The following is a 14,518-nucleotide window of genomic DNA, read 5'->3' on the forward strand; positions in this document are numbered from 1 at the left end:
TTTAAAGAGGTAATAAAGGTAAAATGAGTTCTGATGGGTAGGCCTTAATTCAATATGACTGGTGTCCTTAGGGAGGAGATTAGGACACAGATACACAGGGAAGGAAGACAACATGAAGACAGGGAGAAGACCACTGTGCACAAGCCATGGACATAGCTTCCAAAGAGACCTACCCTGCTAACACTTGTCCTCAACTTCCAACTTCCAGAAACTTGAGAAAATAATTTCTATTGTTTAAGCCCCTCAGTCTGTGGAACTCTGCTGTGGCAGCCCTAGCTGACTGATATACTACTTAACTTCTTTGAGACTCACTTTGCTGTTGTACAAAAAATGTATAACCACACCTAACTTCAGGGAACTGTTGTGAGGCTGAGACGTGATTTATGTAAAATAGGGATGGGTACTCCATGACTGATGTCAGGAATTTGTAGTGAGGACAGTCATGGCAGCAAGAGGGTTGGTGACTGGAAAAATATCATTTGACTTTAGCCCACAGGTTATCGAAGGGATCGACTGGGATGATTGGGTTTTTTTGGGGGGGTCAGAGGGTGTTTTGGGGGGTGATCATTTTGATGTGAAATATAAACAACCTCTGGGATCAAAGTGGCTGAATGTGAACCCTGGATTCACCACTGACAATGTCCATGACCTGAACCATTCTCAATCTCCCCAGGCCTTGCTTCCCAACCAATTCAACTGAACTCTTAGCCTCCTTCGTTGAATTGTTATGAAGAATATCTAACATCATGGGATACTTATGGGATACATTATGGGATACGTGCCAGGAACTGTCCCCAGCTCTGTATTAACTTATGTAATATGCACAAACATTTGAGGATTTGGAATTTTGTTATACTATTTCTATAAAGTAAGGAATCTGTGGCATAGAGTGAGAAAGTGTGCAAGTCACAGAGTTAGCAAAAGGTGTTGCCAGGATTCAAAATTGGACAGAAAAACAGAAATGAAAAGAAAAAGTAGGACAATAGTTCATTAAACATTATTTAGATGATTTTATTGTTCCTTCCCATGCTTTGTTATTGGTTTCCTCTTCAAGCACGTGTCGTATTCCTACCAAGGCTAGAATCTTGATCAGAGAGCGTTTGGAGACCTGTCCACTTCTGAGACAATATACGGGCATAAGCTCTTCTGAGGGACTCCCCTTCCACTCCCAGTTCCCCTGGAGTAGGCTCTCTGACTCCTCAACACATGGCTCTGGCCCCTTTGGGGAGGGTGGAGACATGTATCTAGGTCACCCAATGCAGTATGGACAATCTGTTCATAGGTTCAGACCATTGAACTGCTCATGTGAGACCCTTCTGAACTCAAGTTTCCCATAGATATGGTGACCAGCAGTGTTTGAGAGGCTGCCTTCTCTGCCACCCGGATGCTTGAATGACAGCAATGGCCATGACATCCTTCCGACTCACAATATACATACATGCACCTTAAATGGGAAATACATTTGTGTTGATTTAAGCCACTGAGATTTCAGCCTTGTTTGTTACTCCAACATAGCAGTCCACCCTGACTGATACATCCATCCCATTGGTTCATTTCAATGTCTTGTCTTTTTCTCTTGGAAATCTTCCCTGCCTGAGCATACTCTCAAACCCCTAGGTCTTCTTTCTCCTCCTTTGTTACTTCCTCTCTCTTTCTGCCTTCATTTCTTCCTGTCCTATACAGTTCCTTTCAGCAGTCTTCCTTAACGTGGGGCTGTCTCTGGGGGAAACCTAGGTATAATTGAATATAGGGACAGAATCACTCTGTCTGCCCTCCCTCTGTTTCAAATTAGGCTCAGAATGTGGAACCCATCCTAGATACTGCTCACAAAATGCAGCCACTGAAGCCTGATTTCTGAAGACATAGGCACAGTCTGGGTGACTGCAGTCGAACCAAGCACTTCAGATCTTATCTCCCCAATGATAAGGCTGTGTCCAGCCATGAGTGCACAGAGTATGTCCATTTAACAAGGACAAGAGAAGCTGATTTGTCCCTAAAGGGCCTTGAAATTCACTCCACTAGCATGAAATGGGTCAATAAAAACAAGAAATGAAATTGAGGTCAGAGACTTTCTCAGGAGATATAGTAAATAGCATCTGAGGTCCCCTCCATGCTGCTGTCCCCATGGTACTGCTGCAGAATCACTGGCAAGGTGCTGATTAATAGCCAGAGGAAATGTCACTGCTGCCCGGTGCCCTGGGAACCATGGTGCCCTTTTCCCAGGAGGAAATTGGGAGCTGTGAGGACATCTTGGCAGCCAGACTGCAGCCCTAACAGGCAAGATTGTTTGCTTCAATCACTGGTTCTATATTTGTAGCTAAAATCCAAGGGCTGTGTTCACTCTTTATGATTGGGGGTTTGGCTAGGGTATAAGTATTTTAGTGGCAGGGGTCAGATCTTGTTCAAGATTATATTTCAGTACTTTGCATGGTCCATTCCATATAATAAATGCTTATGGTTTTTGATGAATGATTTAGTGGATATATGGATGTCTTAGTCTATTTGGGCTGTTACAACAAAAACGCAGGGTGGCTTATAAATCACAAACATTTACTTACAGTTCTGGAGGCTGGAAAACCCAAGATCATGGCTTTGACAGATTCTGTGTCTGGTGAGAACCTGCTCCCTAGATGACCGTCTTTTTTGCTGTAACTTCACATGGCAGGAGGGGCAAGGGAGCTCTGCTGGGCCTATTTTATAAGAGCATTAATCTCACTCGTGAGGGCTCTGTCCTCATGTCTTTGTCAGCTCCCAAAGGCCCCCAGTTCCTAATATCAATACCTTCGAAGTTCCGTTTTTAACATATGAATTGGGGGGGGGAGACCCAAATGGATAAACATCACAAGTTGTTGACTGACTGCACGTTCTATCAATTGTATCTGTTCCATCACGTTTACAGCACTATCCCCTACATCTGCCACAGTGTCCTGCTCAGAGTACCCCAATAAGTGTTTGTGCAATTAATAATCAGCTGTCTTTTACACCAGGAGAGGAGAGCATTGCTGGGATTGAGAAGAAGCCACTCCTACAATGAATTAAACACTCGCCGACCGTCAACTGTGTGACTGTCCCTCCTAGCAACAGGGTTGAGGACACCACTGAGGCAAGACTCTGCTCTTCTCACTTCAGTGAAGAAGATAGGGCTTCCCACAAACGATCTCAAGGGCAGCAGGTAAAGAAAATGTGGGGGCAAATTAAAAAGAGAAAAAAATCTTCCCCAAGGACAGAAGGAGAGGAAGACATGGCCTCTGAGAGTGATAACCCTTGATGTGAGGGCTGGTTAATTAGATGACAGGAGTTCGCCATGTGGACCCATCAAGGGGAAGAATGTTCCAGATGGACTTTATTTTAACATCTGACCTTTCTGGCAATCCTAGGCTTATATACAGCACAGGGACTGTGGGCCACCCTGAAAATCTTCAGGAGAAGCTACGTGAAAATCCAGGCTTCTGAATCTTAACAAGATACACTCTTCAATATGGTTTGTACCATCTTTCAAAGCTCTATCCAGCCTCATACCCTCTGGGAAGCCTTCAGATTAATCTAGCAAAAATTTCTACCCTGTGGGCTCAGAGTCTATCAGGTCTGTCTCAAGCAAGCTGTGTGATCTCAGGGAAGTCACCTTCATTTTTTTTCATCTGCTAAATTAGGGTTTCAAGAATACCCTTCCCTCGAAATCATCGTATAATTAATGACATAGCACCTGGTAGTTCATCAACCTCTCAGTTTCTTGTTTTTTGTTTTTCTCATCTATGAAATGTTATGATAATAAATGAGTCAACAAAGGTCAAATGCCTCGAACAGTGCGTGGCACACAGTAAGCACAGATGAGTATTAACTATTATAATTCCTGCCACATATTCCATCCATTCCTTAATAGATGCTGCTTGGTATTAATTATAGTCATAATACACAAGAGCTGAGTTCTTTGTATGACTCTGAACCTTTTTCCCATACTGATCTTGATCAGTAAAGAACTGATGGCTTGAGATCAGAGATCTTGTATGAAAATTCTAACTCCTGGCCCTTGGTCCTTCAGTCATGGGCCCCAGCCAGCATGCTCCTTGGTTAAAGATCGAGGCTGGTGAACCATCCAAGCTGCAGGCACTCTGCTCCTCTGAGCCTCCCGCCCTCCTCCTGGCTAGAGGACACCGTGGGTGTTATCTGCCTTTTTCCTAGCAATGCTGGCAACATAGGTTCTTATGCTGCTAAAAATATGCAACTCAAGATTCAAGGTGAATCAGACAGATTGATTTTCAACTTTGACAAAGTGGAGAGGGAAGGAAAAATCATATTTAGTGGCTTCTGCTTGGGGTTAAGGGAGGTGGGAGACTTAAGGTTTTATTTTAAATAATGAAACATATATTTTTTTAATCCATTGGGGTTTATAACTTGTTTGGTCAACAGTTATTAATGTAGGTTCACTATCAATGCCTTCTTGATGGGAAAGGTTAGGAAACTTCTCAATTTGAGAGACAGTCCCTCTGGCATTAAGGGTTTCTACGTCTTTCAACTTGACCTTAATCTCTGGGTTCTTCCCTGGTGATTGCTATAGCAATTTAAGATTCAAAAACATTTACAACCCTCTCTTCTAGGGATTTCAGTGAACCATGACTTCTGAACTAATACTATATACACAATATTTCTCCAACAATAATGACAGGAAGGGTAGGTACAGTGCTTTGCTCTAATCTCTATGTTCTACAGTGGATGTAGAACATATTTTTACAATTATGAATGCAGACACTTAAGAAATGAAAATATTGCAAGAAAATGTTGCAAAAATCTTGGTATATTTAGTGAGTACAAAAATAAGTAAGTAGGAAGCCGTGTACCATAGAAATAACCTTGATAACTTTCCAGTGTTGAGAATCAGCATCTACTAAATATTTTAGCCAGACAACAGGCTAGATACTTTCCAATACTATACCCCCTATAATCTTCACCAACAGTGTGGTGACAAAGAAAGCAATAGCTTCATTTTACAGATGAAGATACTGAGGCTCAAAAGGACCAATCAGCTTGCCTAAGATCACACAACTAGGAAATGAAGAAGGAAGGATCAGACCACGTCTCCAACACTAATGTTCTGTATCCTACAGCAAACTCTATATCTCAGTCTGGAAGAAACCAGAGCTTAAATTCAGAGTATGGTGTGGTGGGGTTTGTCCAGGTGGAGCCCAGAGTCTGCAGAATCCATGTCATATGGGCAAATCCTCTGGCCCACCCAGATATACTGAAACAGTACCCCTGGGGGTAGAACTAAGCAATCTGGATTTTTTTTTTTTTTTTTAGCAAGTCCTCTGCATAATTCTAATGGCTACTGTGGTTTCAGCAACATTGGTGAAGAAACAGAGCCCCAGAAAGACAAAGTAAACTGCCTACCACTCATAGGTTTTGAAATGAGGTTTGTTTTCCCTTAAACTTATAATGTGGCATGAGGTGTTTTTGTTTTAAGATTTTATTTATCTGAGAGAAAGAACACACCAGAGAGCGAGCAAGCAAGAATGAGCGGTGGGGAGTTGGGGGCGGAGGAGAAAGGCAGAGGGAGAGGGAGAAGCAGACTCCCCACTGAACAGGGAGCCAGAGGCAGGGCTTGATCCCAAGACCCTGAGATCATAACCTGAGACGAAGGCGGACACTTAAATGACTGAGCCACCCAGGACCCTGCATGAGGTGTTTTTTACTGCAGAATAAATTCTTTTTTTTTTTAGATACATTTTTAAAATTTCTTTTCAGAGTAACAGTATTCATTGTTTTTGCACCACACCCAGTGCTCCATGCAATACGTGCCCTCCCTATTACCCACCACCTGGTTCCCCAACCTCCCACCCCCCGCCCCTTCAAAACCCTCAGGTTGTTTTTCAGAGTCCATAGTCTCTCACGGTTCATTTCTTTAGTGTCTGAACTTTAGTTTTCTTAGCTGCCAATTAAAAACAGTGGTGAAAGAAGAAGATCCTAGAAATCAATAGCGTCTCTCCTACTCACTAGCCACGTGGCACAGGCGACTTACACATCTCTCTGTGCTCTAGTTCCTCGTCTGCTAAATGTCTGTTCGGGCTGTTGTGGCAATCAGTGAGAGACGGCATGGTAACAGCTTTTGCATGGTGCCTGGCACAGAAAAGATGCTCAGTAATCAGGGACTCTGCTCATGGACTTAAATTAATGGTTCGCCTTCTTTCTCTCTAAATAAAATGGAGACTATCCTCATCCAGTGCCTGGAGCATAGTAGGTGTGCAGTAAATGCTCAGTCTTTTCGGCTCTAATAGATGCTTCTCTTCTTCTCCTTGACAGGCTAAGCACCTCCCCAACTGGTGTTTCACCTCCTGGATTTTCTCCCTGCAGCCAAGTCCCTTAATGTCAGGCAGTGAAAGTGGATCCTGAGGAAATAAGTTCCAAAGCTATTGTAATAGAAAGAGTTAGCTTCAGTCAACTTTAGCATTAAACTCTTAATAAGAGAGCCTGCCCTATAAAGGAGTCGCCTTGCAGCCCTTTCTCCTAAGAACTCAGGTTATTAACTCTAACCCCCTGGAGATGTACTGCCCCCATACACACACACACACACACACACACACACACACACACACACACCCTTTCAAGGCAGCCCCTGCTTTTCCCTCCTGATGCCCTGCAGAGTCTCTGCATTCTACTCGGTAAAATAGAGATTTAATAAGTCACTTAATTATTTTTGAACCAACAACAATATTTTGCTGAATACTGTAATTGCATTTTCCATTTTGCTAGAAAATTGAATGCTGAGAAGCGTGTGAACCTGTCACATCAGTGCAGAGCCTGGACAATCGACAGACCCAATACCAAACACTGTGGCTCCTTTTGCAATCATCTGTAATTCCCCAACTCTAAGCAACAGGTTTTGAGGACTCCCTGAACCCAGCTGGAGGAGAAACACATGGAGAAACATTCAACACGTGTGTATAACGTCATGGCAGTGTAGCCGGGGACAGACAATAAGTAAGGCTGGGCCGGCAGGGGTTGCATACAAAGATTCTACAGTGACTAATGTGTAAATCTTATAATGAAATTGCACCACCACCTCTGGTTTGTCTTACTTACGTCTGCAATGAGACGGATAATCATGCCCACACTGTTGGTAATGGAGAGTTTTAAAAGATACCGTGGATAACAGCTGACACCTAGTAGGTATTCAATAATCCAGAGCCTTCCCTTTGGTCCAAGAAGACAGTGTAGAAAAATTGACTTTGGCATTGGAAAACAAACAGAGGGAAACAAAGACAAGTAGGAGAACAATGCCCCCAGACTTTGCTTAGAGAAAGATGCAGAATAATTAAAGTGAAGTCATTCTGGTCTTGGCCCGTCTGTGCTTATCACCCAGTTCACTGGCACACTTCTGCAGTGTCTATACTTTTGTCCCCTACCTGCGGCGGGTAGCACTGGTAACAGATTGCTGTTTCCACGAACCACGGGGCTGTTCACCCCCACCACGCCTCCTTAAACCACATCCCTACATTTCGCACGATGCTGTGCTTTCTTTGCAAGTCTTTTAGTTGCCTAGTTACTGGGCTAATATTGATAATACCTGCTCCGTTGCGTACCGAGCTCGACTCTGCAGGACAGAGGGTACCCCAAGTTGCCCCACGGGCGTGCTTCTGCCCCAAACTGCCGGCTGTGGTTTGTCATCCTCAAGTGTCTTCTGCCCAGACTTCTGCTTCTCCACCCCCCCTTAACAATTCCAAAGACAGGTTCCAGCTTTCTCCACCCTTAACACACGTCATACGTGCACTCCATACATGTCAAGACGGGGCCCATGATAAGCGCCGAAGCAGTCTGGTCACCATGGATATGTCCCAAATTGGGGATCAGGAAGTTTATAATCTTGGGGTCTCACAGAGTCTTTTATGAAAGATTTTACTTTTTCATACTAAAAACAAACCTGCTTATATTTAAAAATTGAAAAAAAATTAAAGTTAAGAAAAGAATAAAACATTATACATCTACATATATATGTAGGTAGGTACCTTTCCATCCAAATAAATATAAATGCACAAATATAAATACATAGAACAGATATAAAATATCATCTAGAATGTAATGACATGTTTCCTTCCAATGCTTTTTCTATTCATATTCATAGTTTTTTCAAAATTTTGGATTTTATAATATCATACCTACTTGTCATTTTATAGTCTGATTCTTTTAAATTATCCTCTCTATAGACGCGCTTTCCTGATAGATTTTTTTTCTCCAGAAACATCACAACAATGGTTGCATACTATTCCCCTGAACAGAAGTACCAGCCTTCTTAACTATTCCTCTGATGTTGTCCTTGTAGTGTTTTTTATTTTAAATTTCGTTTTATCATAAGTAATTCTGTGATGGGCTACATTATGTGGCCCATAAAGCTGCTGTTATGGCAGAAGGCAACACATCACAAATAAGAAACATAATAAATAAATGATATAGCACGTTAGGGTTAAAGGGACAGAGAACAGCGGTGGGACAGTTGCTGCTTTAAATACTGTAGTCAGGGCAGGCCTCACCAAGGCGGAACCCTAGCGGGAGATAAGGAAGGCAGATACACAGGTATCTGGGAGAAGATCCTTCTAGGAATAAAAATGGAGGGTGCAAAGGCTTTGAGGTAGAAGAATGAAAAGGTGGGGACAGAGGTAATCTAGGATAGCAGTGTAGGGTCGTGCAGACGGTCTGTGGCAGAACAGATCCAGGGTGCTAGGATGCCATCTAGAGTGCTGGAATCTTCAAACCTGGAAGCATCAGAGGATGGCATGACCAGGAACATCTTAACAGGGCTCTCAGTCTGACTGAACCGTAGATGGGTTTCTTTCTGGGCATGATGTCCCTTTTCTTAGAGCACCTACTTCAGAAAACTTCCAGTCTTAAATTCCTCCTGTCCCTTTGAGATGTAAATCTTCTCCCAGACTTTTGCAAGGTTTACAGCCCAGGACTGTCTTTCTCAAGGGCCTGGGAGCCATCCCTTCAAAATGCTCATCGAAGGAGATAGTGCCCCTATTTCCTAGTCTCTGGGAGGGTCATTGCCTGATTTCAGCAGATGCCCACTTAGCAAGCCTGCAACCCCCTCTCCAAATCATCCTCCAGCGCTCTTCCACAAGCTCACCCCATTGTTTAACCTCCATCCATTGGTTTCATCAGTGTTTAATGATTCGTGTCCTTTGGAACTCTGGTCCCCAGAATTTGTCTGGAAGTGTTCACCTTGATAGTCGTAGCAGACACTCACTTCTTGAAGTCTACTTCCCCAGTTCCACAGCTGCATAGAGCCAAATCCTAGGAGGTACTTCTCACTGATCTCTTTCCCCACACCCCACCTTCCATCCATCAACAAATCCTGTTGGCTCTATCTCCACAACATCTTCCAAGTCCAGATGCCTCTCTCCACTTCCATCTCCATTACTGGTAATGCCAACATTATCATCTCTCCTTTGGACTACTGCAATGACTTCTTAACTAGTCCCCATCCTGTGTACTCCTTGTTGTTTACTCTCTATAGAGCAGGCAGAGAGATCTTTTGAAAGTCAAATTTAATCCTACCTCTACCCAGGAGGCTCCAGTGGTTTTTCATTACACCTTCAATAAATCCGAAGTCTTTCAGAACTCCCAAGGCCCCTGCCTGCTTCTCTGACTCAGCGTTATGCACTTAGGCTCCCCTTCACTCCATTCCAGCCATTTTGGCCAAAAATGCACCCACTCGGAGGGCCTTGGAGCCTGCTGTTGCTACCGTGCAAACTATCTGGATGGCTGGCCTTCTCACTGTTCAGCCACCTGCTGAAATACGCTTTTCTCAACCCTCTGCCTGCCCCATCTGAAAATGTAAATCTTGCTATTCTGTGTCGCTGCGGCTTTCATAATACACACCAGGACCGGACGTTATGCATTTCTTTTGTTATTGCCTAATTCCTCCTCCCCAATAGAAAGTAAGTCCCATTTTGTTCACTGCTGCATTTCTGTAGCCTCACAAGTTAACCTAAGTGTCGAGAGAATGAAGGAATAAGTAAAAGGCTCTGAGGTGTCCAGTAGTTTAAAAAAATTGCTCAACTTTCTGACCCACTAGTCCTCAAATGTATTTGTCCGGCCAATCCTTTTCCATGCAACACTTTTTAATATGGGAAAAAAGATCAAAAGCACGGATAGTGGCAGATTAAAGGTGGCTGAAAGAGCTCTGAGCTTGCTCTTTTCAGGAGGTGGGATCTATGTTGCCTCTACTTGAATTGGGGAGTCCCTGTGATTGCCTGGTACAACAAAATGTGGCAGAAATGGTGCTGTACCAGTTTCTGGATGCAGACTGTAGGACACTGGCAGCATCTCCCTCCTGCCTCTTGGAAAACACCCTTAGGCCCCTGAGCTGCCGCATACAAAGTCTGATTATCCTGACAATGCCATGCTGGAGATGTGAACACACGCAGATGCCTTAGTCAGCAGTCTCCGCGGAGCACAGCCTTCCAGTCATACCCCCAAGGCACCAAACAAGTGAGAGAAGGTGTCTTGCACTCCCCAGACCAGCCTATCTGCCAGGTAAACACTGCTGAGGGACATCCACTGAGACAGAAAAGGAAGGTTTGCTATGGAGCCCATCCTCATTTCCTCACCCACAAAATCACGAGAGGTAATAAAATGATTACAGTTTTAAAACAACAAACCAATCTACATTTGGGTATTTTATTATGCAGCAAGGGATTACTGGCATACTGATGTAATCCCCTTTTCAGATGGGAACACCAAGGTCTAGAGAGGAGAATAGTCACTGCTAAGGTCTCTTAGCTGGTTCATAGAAGAACTGGGATAAGAACCCATATCTCTGACTCTAGTCCAGTGTCCTTGCAATAAGCAAAGAATGGGATTTAGGAGTTAATTTGGATCCCTTCCTCCTTTTCTCACATGGGCTGTCCCCTTCACTTTTTTTCCCCCCATGTGGAAATAATGCAAAACACTTATTTTCTTTTTTTTTTTTTTTTTTAAAGATTTTATTTAATTAGAGAGAGAGAGAGGGAAAGAGAGAGAGAGAGCATGAGCTGGAGGGGAGGAGGACAGAGGGAGACAGAGAAGCAGACTCCCTGCTGAGCAGGGAGCCCGATGAAGGGCTCCGTCCCAGGATCCCGGGATCATGACCTGAGCCAAAGGCAGATGCTTAACTGACTGAGCCTCCCAGGTGCCCCCCAAAATTGTTTTTTTTTTCCCTTTTTATTTATTTATTTTTTTTTTCAGCGTAACAGTATTCATTCTTTTTGCACAACACCCAGTGCTCCATGCAAAACGTGCCCTCCCCATCACCCACCACCTGTTCCCCCAACCTCCCACCCCTGACCCTTCAAAACCCTCAGGTTGTTTTTCAGAGTCCATAGTCTCTTATGGTTCGCCTCCCCTCCCCAATGTCCATAGCCCGCTCCCCCTCTCCCAATCCCACCTCCCCCCAGCAACCCCCAGTTTGTTTTGTGAGATTAAGAGTCATTTATGGTTTGTCTCCCTCCCAATCCCATCTTGTTTCATTTATTCTTCTCCTATCCCCCTACCCCCCCATGTTGCTTCTCCATGTCCTCATATCAGGGAGATCATATGATAGTTGTCTTTCTCCGATTGACTTATTTCACTAAGCATGATACGCTCTAGTTCCATCCACGTCGTCGCAAATGGCAAGATTTCATTTCTTTTGATGGCTGCATAGTATTCCATTGTGTATATATACCACATCTTCTTTATCCATTCATCTGTTGATGGACATCTAGGTTCTTTCCATAGTCTGGCTATTGTAGACATTGCTGCTATAAACATTCGGGTACACGTGCCCCTTCGGATCACTACGTTTGTATCTTTAGGGTAAATACCCAGTAGTGCAATTGCTGGGTCATAGGGTAGTTCTATTTTCAACATTTTGAGGAACCTCCATGCTGTTTTCCAGAGTGGTTGCACCAGCTTGCATTCCCACCAACAGTGGAGGAGGGTTCCCCTTTCTCCACATCCTCTCCAGCATCTGTCATTTCCTGACTTGTTAATTTTAGCCATTCTGACTGGTGTGAGGTGATATCTCATTGTGGTTTTGATTTGTATTTCCCTGATGCCGAGTGACGTGGAGCACTTTTTCATGTGTCTGTTGGCCATCTGGATGTCTTCTTTGCAGAAATGTCTGTTCATGTCCTCTGCCCATTTCTTGATTGGATTGTTTGTTCTTTGGGTGTTGAGTTTGCTAAGTTCCTTATAGATTTTGGATACTAGCCCTTTATCTGATATGTCGCAAAACACTTATTTTCTATATCAGACAAGAACACAGCTAAGTAATACAAGTCTACTGCAGCATCATAAAAATCATCCCTTCACCACAGTGTAAGATTTAAATGCATCTGCACAAGGGTACACACTATATAAAAGGAATAAGGTTGCTGCTGCCCTGCCAAGCACTTCCGGTCCCTACCCAGGTCCGACTGCAATACTGGTGGTCCCAATGGTTCTATCAAAATAAATTGTGTTTAAAAAATAAAGCATTTAAAAAGGCAAGTCAAAATGCCTCAGAAACCGTATCTCCAACTCAAACTTCATCTATTTTAATGTATTATTTGCCTCTCACTAATAAAACTTTATTTCACTCGTTATAACTGAGCAATGAATCTCCCACACTGAAATATCTTTCTTGCCCAGTTAATCCAAAGGAAGGAAACTGAAATGATTAGTAAAGAAAAATGTAGGGACTAACACACCCTTTTAATATGTGTTTAAATATTTTTAAGGTTTAAAAAGTGTTTCAAGTTTGTAGTTCCTAGTAGGAAACATTATCTGAATGAATACCCTAATGGCAAACCATTGTAGAATGTTTCAGTTGCATGGGGGGGCAGAGGGATAAGGATTCTCTTCACAGCACCCCAGCTTTCTTCATGAGAAGGTCGGAGGCACACTGGTTTGTATTATTGCGACATCCATTAGGTGATCAAAGTTGCTTTTCCTTCAGCAAGGGCTTTATTTGTCAGAAGGGCGTTATGCTTGACCTCCAAATTTGGCTGACAGTTTACTGATGAGATTCATAACCTTTGGGTTGCTCTGATATTTTGACATATTCGCTGGGTTCTGGGCCACATCCTGGAAGGCCACCATAACTTCTGGATCCTGCATGGCTGCAAGAACTTCTGGATCACTAAGAATTTCATTGAGCCCAGGCATTCCTGCCATTCCAGGCATCCCCCCTGCCATTCCAGGCATCCCTCCAGGAAAATTACCAGGCATTCCCCCAGGAAAGCCACCTGGGAAAGAGCCATACTGAGCTCCTGATTGTCGTCTGGCTTCTTCCTCCCTCTGGGCTCTCTCATGTTCTTCCCGAGCCTTCTTAACCCTTTCTATTCTTTCTTTGATCTCTCGCTCTTCACGTTTTCGCTCATATTTTCTCCGATGTTCAGCAATTTTCTGGGCCCTCGGTTGAATTTCTGTCAGCATCGCACTAGCATCTTCATCATAATCCGGTTTACAAGCAAGGGCAAGATCATGTGCTGCTTCTTCCCAACGGCCCAGAAGTCTATGTGCTTTCCTGCGCCACTTATAAGGCTGGGCTGAATCAGGATTTATTTCAATAGCTCTGTCACAGTCTCGAATGGCAGCATTTGGCTTTTGTAGTTTGATGAAGACACTGGCTCTCTTGGCATACAGAATGGCCAAGCGAGGATTTAGTTTGATGGCATCTGTGAACAAGTCAATGGCTTTCTGTAGTTCACCATCATTTAGGGCATCAATGGCAGCCACTTTTTTATCATTTGCCTGATCCATCATTTCCTCGGTTATCTCTACATTTTCATCTCCCATTTCTTGAGGGGCATCAGTATCTGGTTCAATCACACCTTCATTGTCAATTTCTAGATCACTTTCCTCACTTGATGGTTCATCTGCCTTTATGTTTTCCTCTGCCTTCTTACTATCTTGTTTTTCTTCCTTGATACTGTCTTCTGATTTAGTTTTATGAGTGGCAGGTGGTATTTTACCCCCCATGCGCTCCACCCATTCCCGCAGGAAACGCATTTCCTCGGTGTGCAGAATGCTCGGATCCTGCTTACACATTTTCACGAAAGCCCGAAGCTCGCTCACTTTGCGGGGGTCCATGGTCCAGAGGCAGTGGCAGGCGGCAGGCGAGGCTGAGGTTGCGACCCGATTCCAGGCGCGGGTACTAGCTCAGCGTGATCTTGTGGAAGGGGCTGTCCCCTTCACTTTAAGTCAACATTTCTTGAACACACTCTTGGTGTCAACCCAGGCCTAGGAACATGCACATGCTCATTCCATTCAGTCCTTCAAGCCAGAGGAGTTCTTTAGGAACCAGACAGTGAGGACCAGCAAGAAGGGATGTCACCAAAGCTATAAAATGAAAGGCGAGTCCAGCCAGAGTGTAAATTGACCAGAATATATTTCATTCTCCTGGCTGCAAGGCCTCACACTTTTGAATGAATATGTGCTTAACTATTTATAATTGACCTTTGCACAAAAGAACATGAAATTTTTATAGCCCAAAGCTTCATTTATTAACTTTACTGGAGTGTAAAAT

The 14,518-nt window shown here is 43.7% G+C and overlaps 1 protein-coding gene across 1 annotated transcript; it reads right to left on the reverse strand.

The window, feature by feature from the left end:
• Positions 1-12,902: 12,902 nt before the first annotated feature.
• On the reverse strand, positions 12,903-14,156 carry LOC123953213 (hsc70-interacting protein-like). Its single transcript, XM_046023257.1, has one exon. The coding sequence runs from the start codon at positions 14,080-14,082 to the stop codon at positions 12,973-12,975; it is 1,110 nt and encodes a 369-aa protein (XP_045879213.1). The 5' UTR covers positions 14,083-14,156; the 3' UTR covers positions 12,903-12,972.
• Positions 14,157-14,518: the final 362 nt, after the last annotated feature.

This window comes from Meles meles, chromosome 11 (assembly GCF_922984935.1).
Source record: "Meles meles chromosome 11, mMelMel3.1 paternal haplotype, whole genome shotgun sequence".
In the NCBI taxonomy this organism is placed as follows: domain Eukaryota; kingdom Metazoa; phylum Chordata; class Mammalia; order Carnivora; family Mustelidae; genus Meles; species Meles meles.

What these genes read in the sequence shown, in the direction of transcription:
- LOC123953213 (XM_046023257.1), bottom strand. Translation starts at nt 14,082, where the DNA reads ATGGACCCCCGCAAAGTGAGCGAGCTTCGGGCTTTCGTGAAAATGTGT.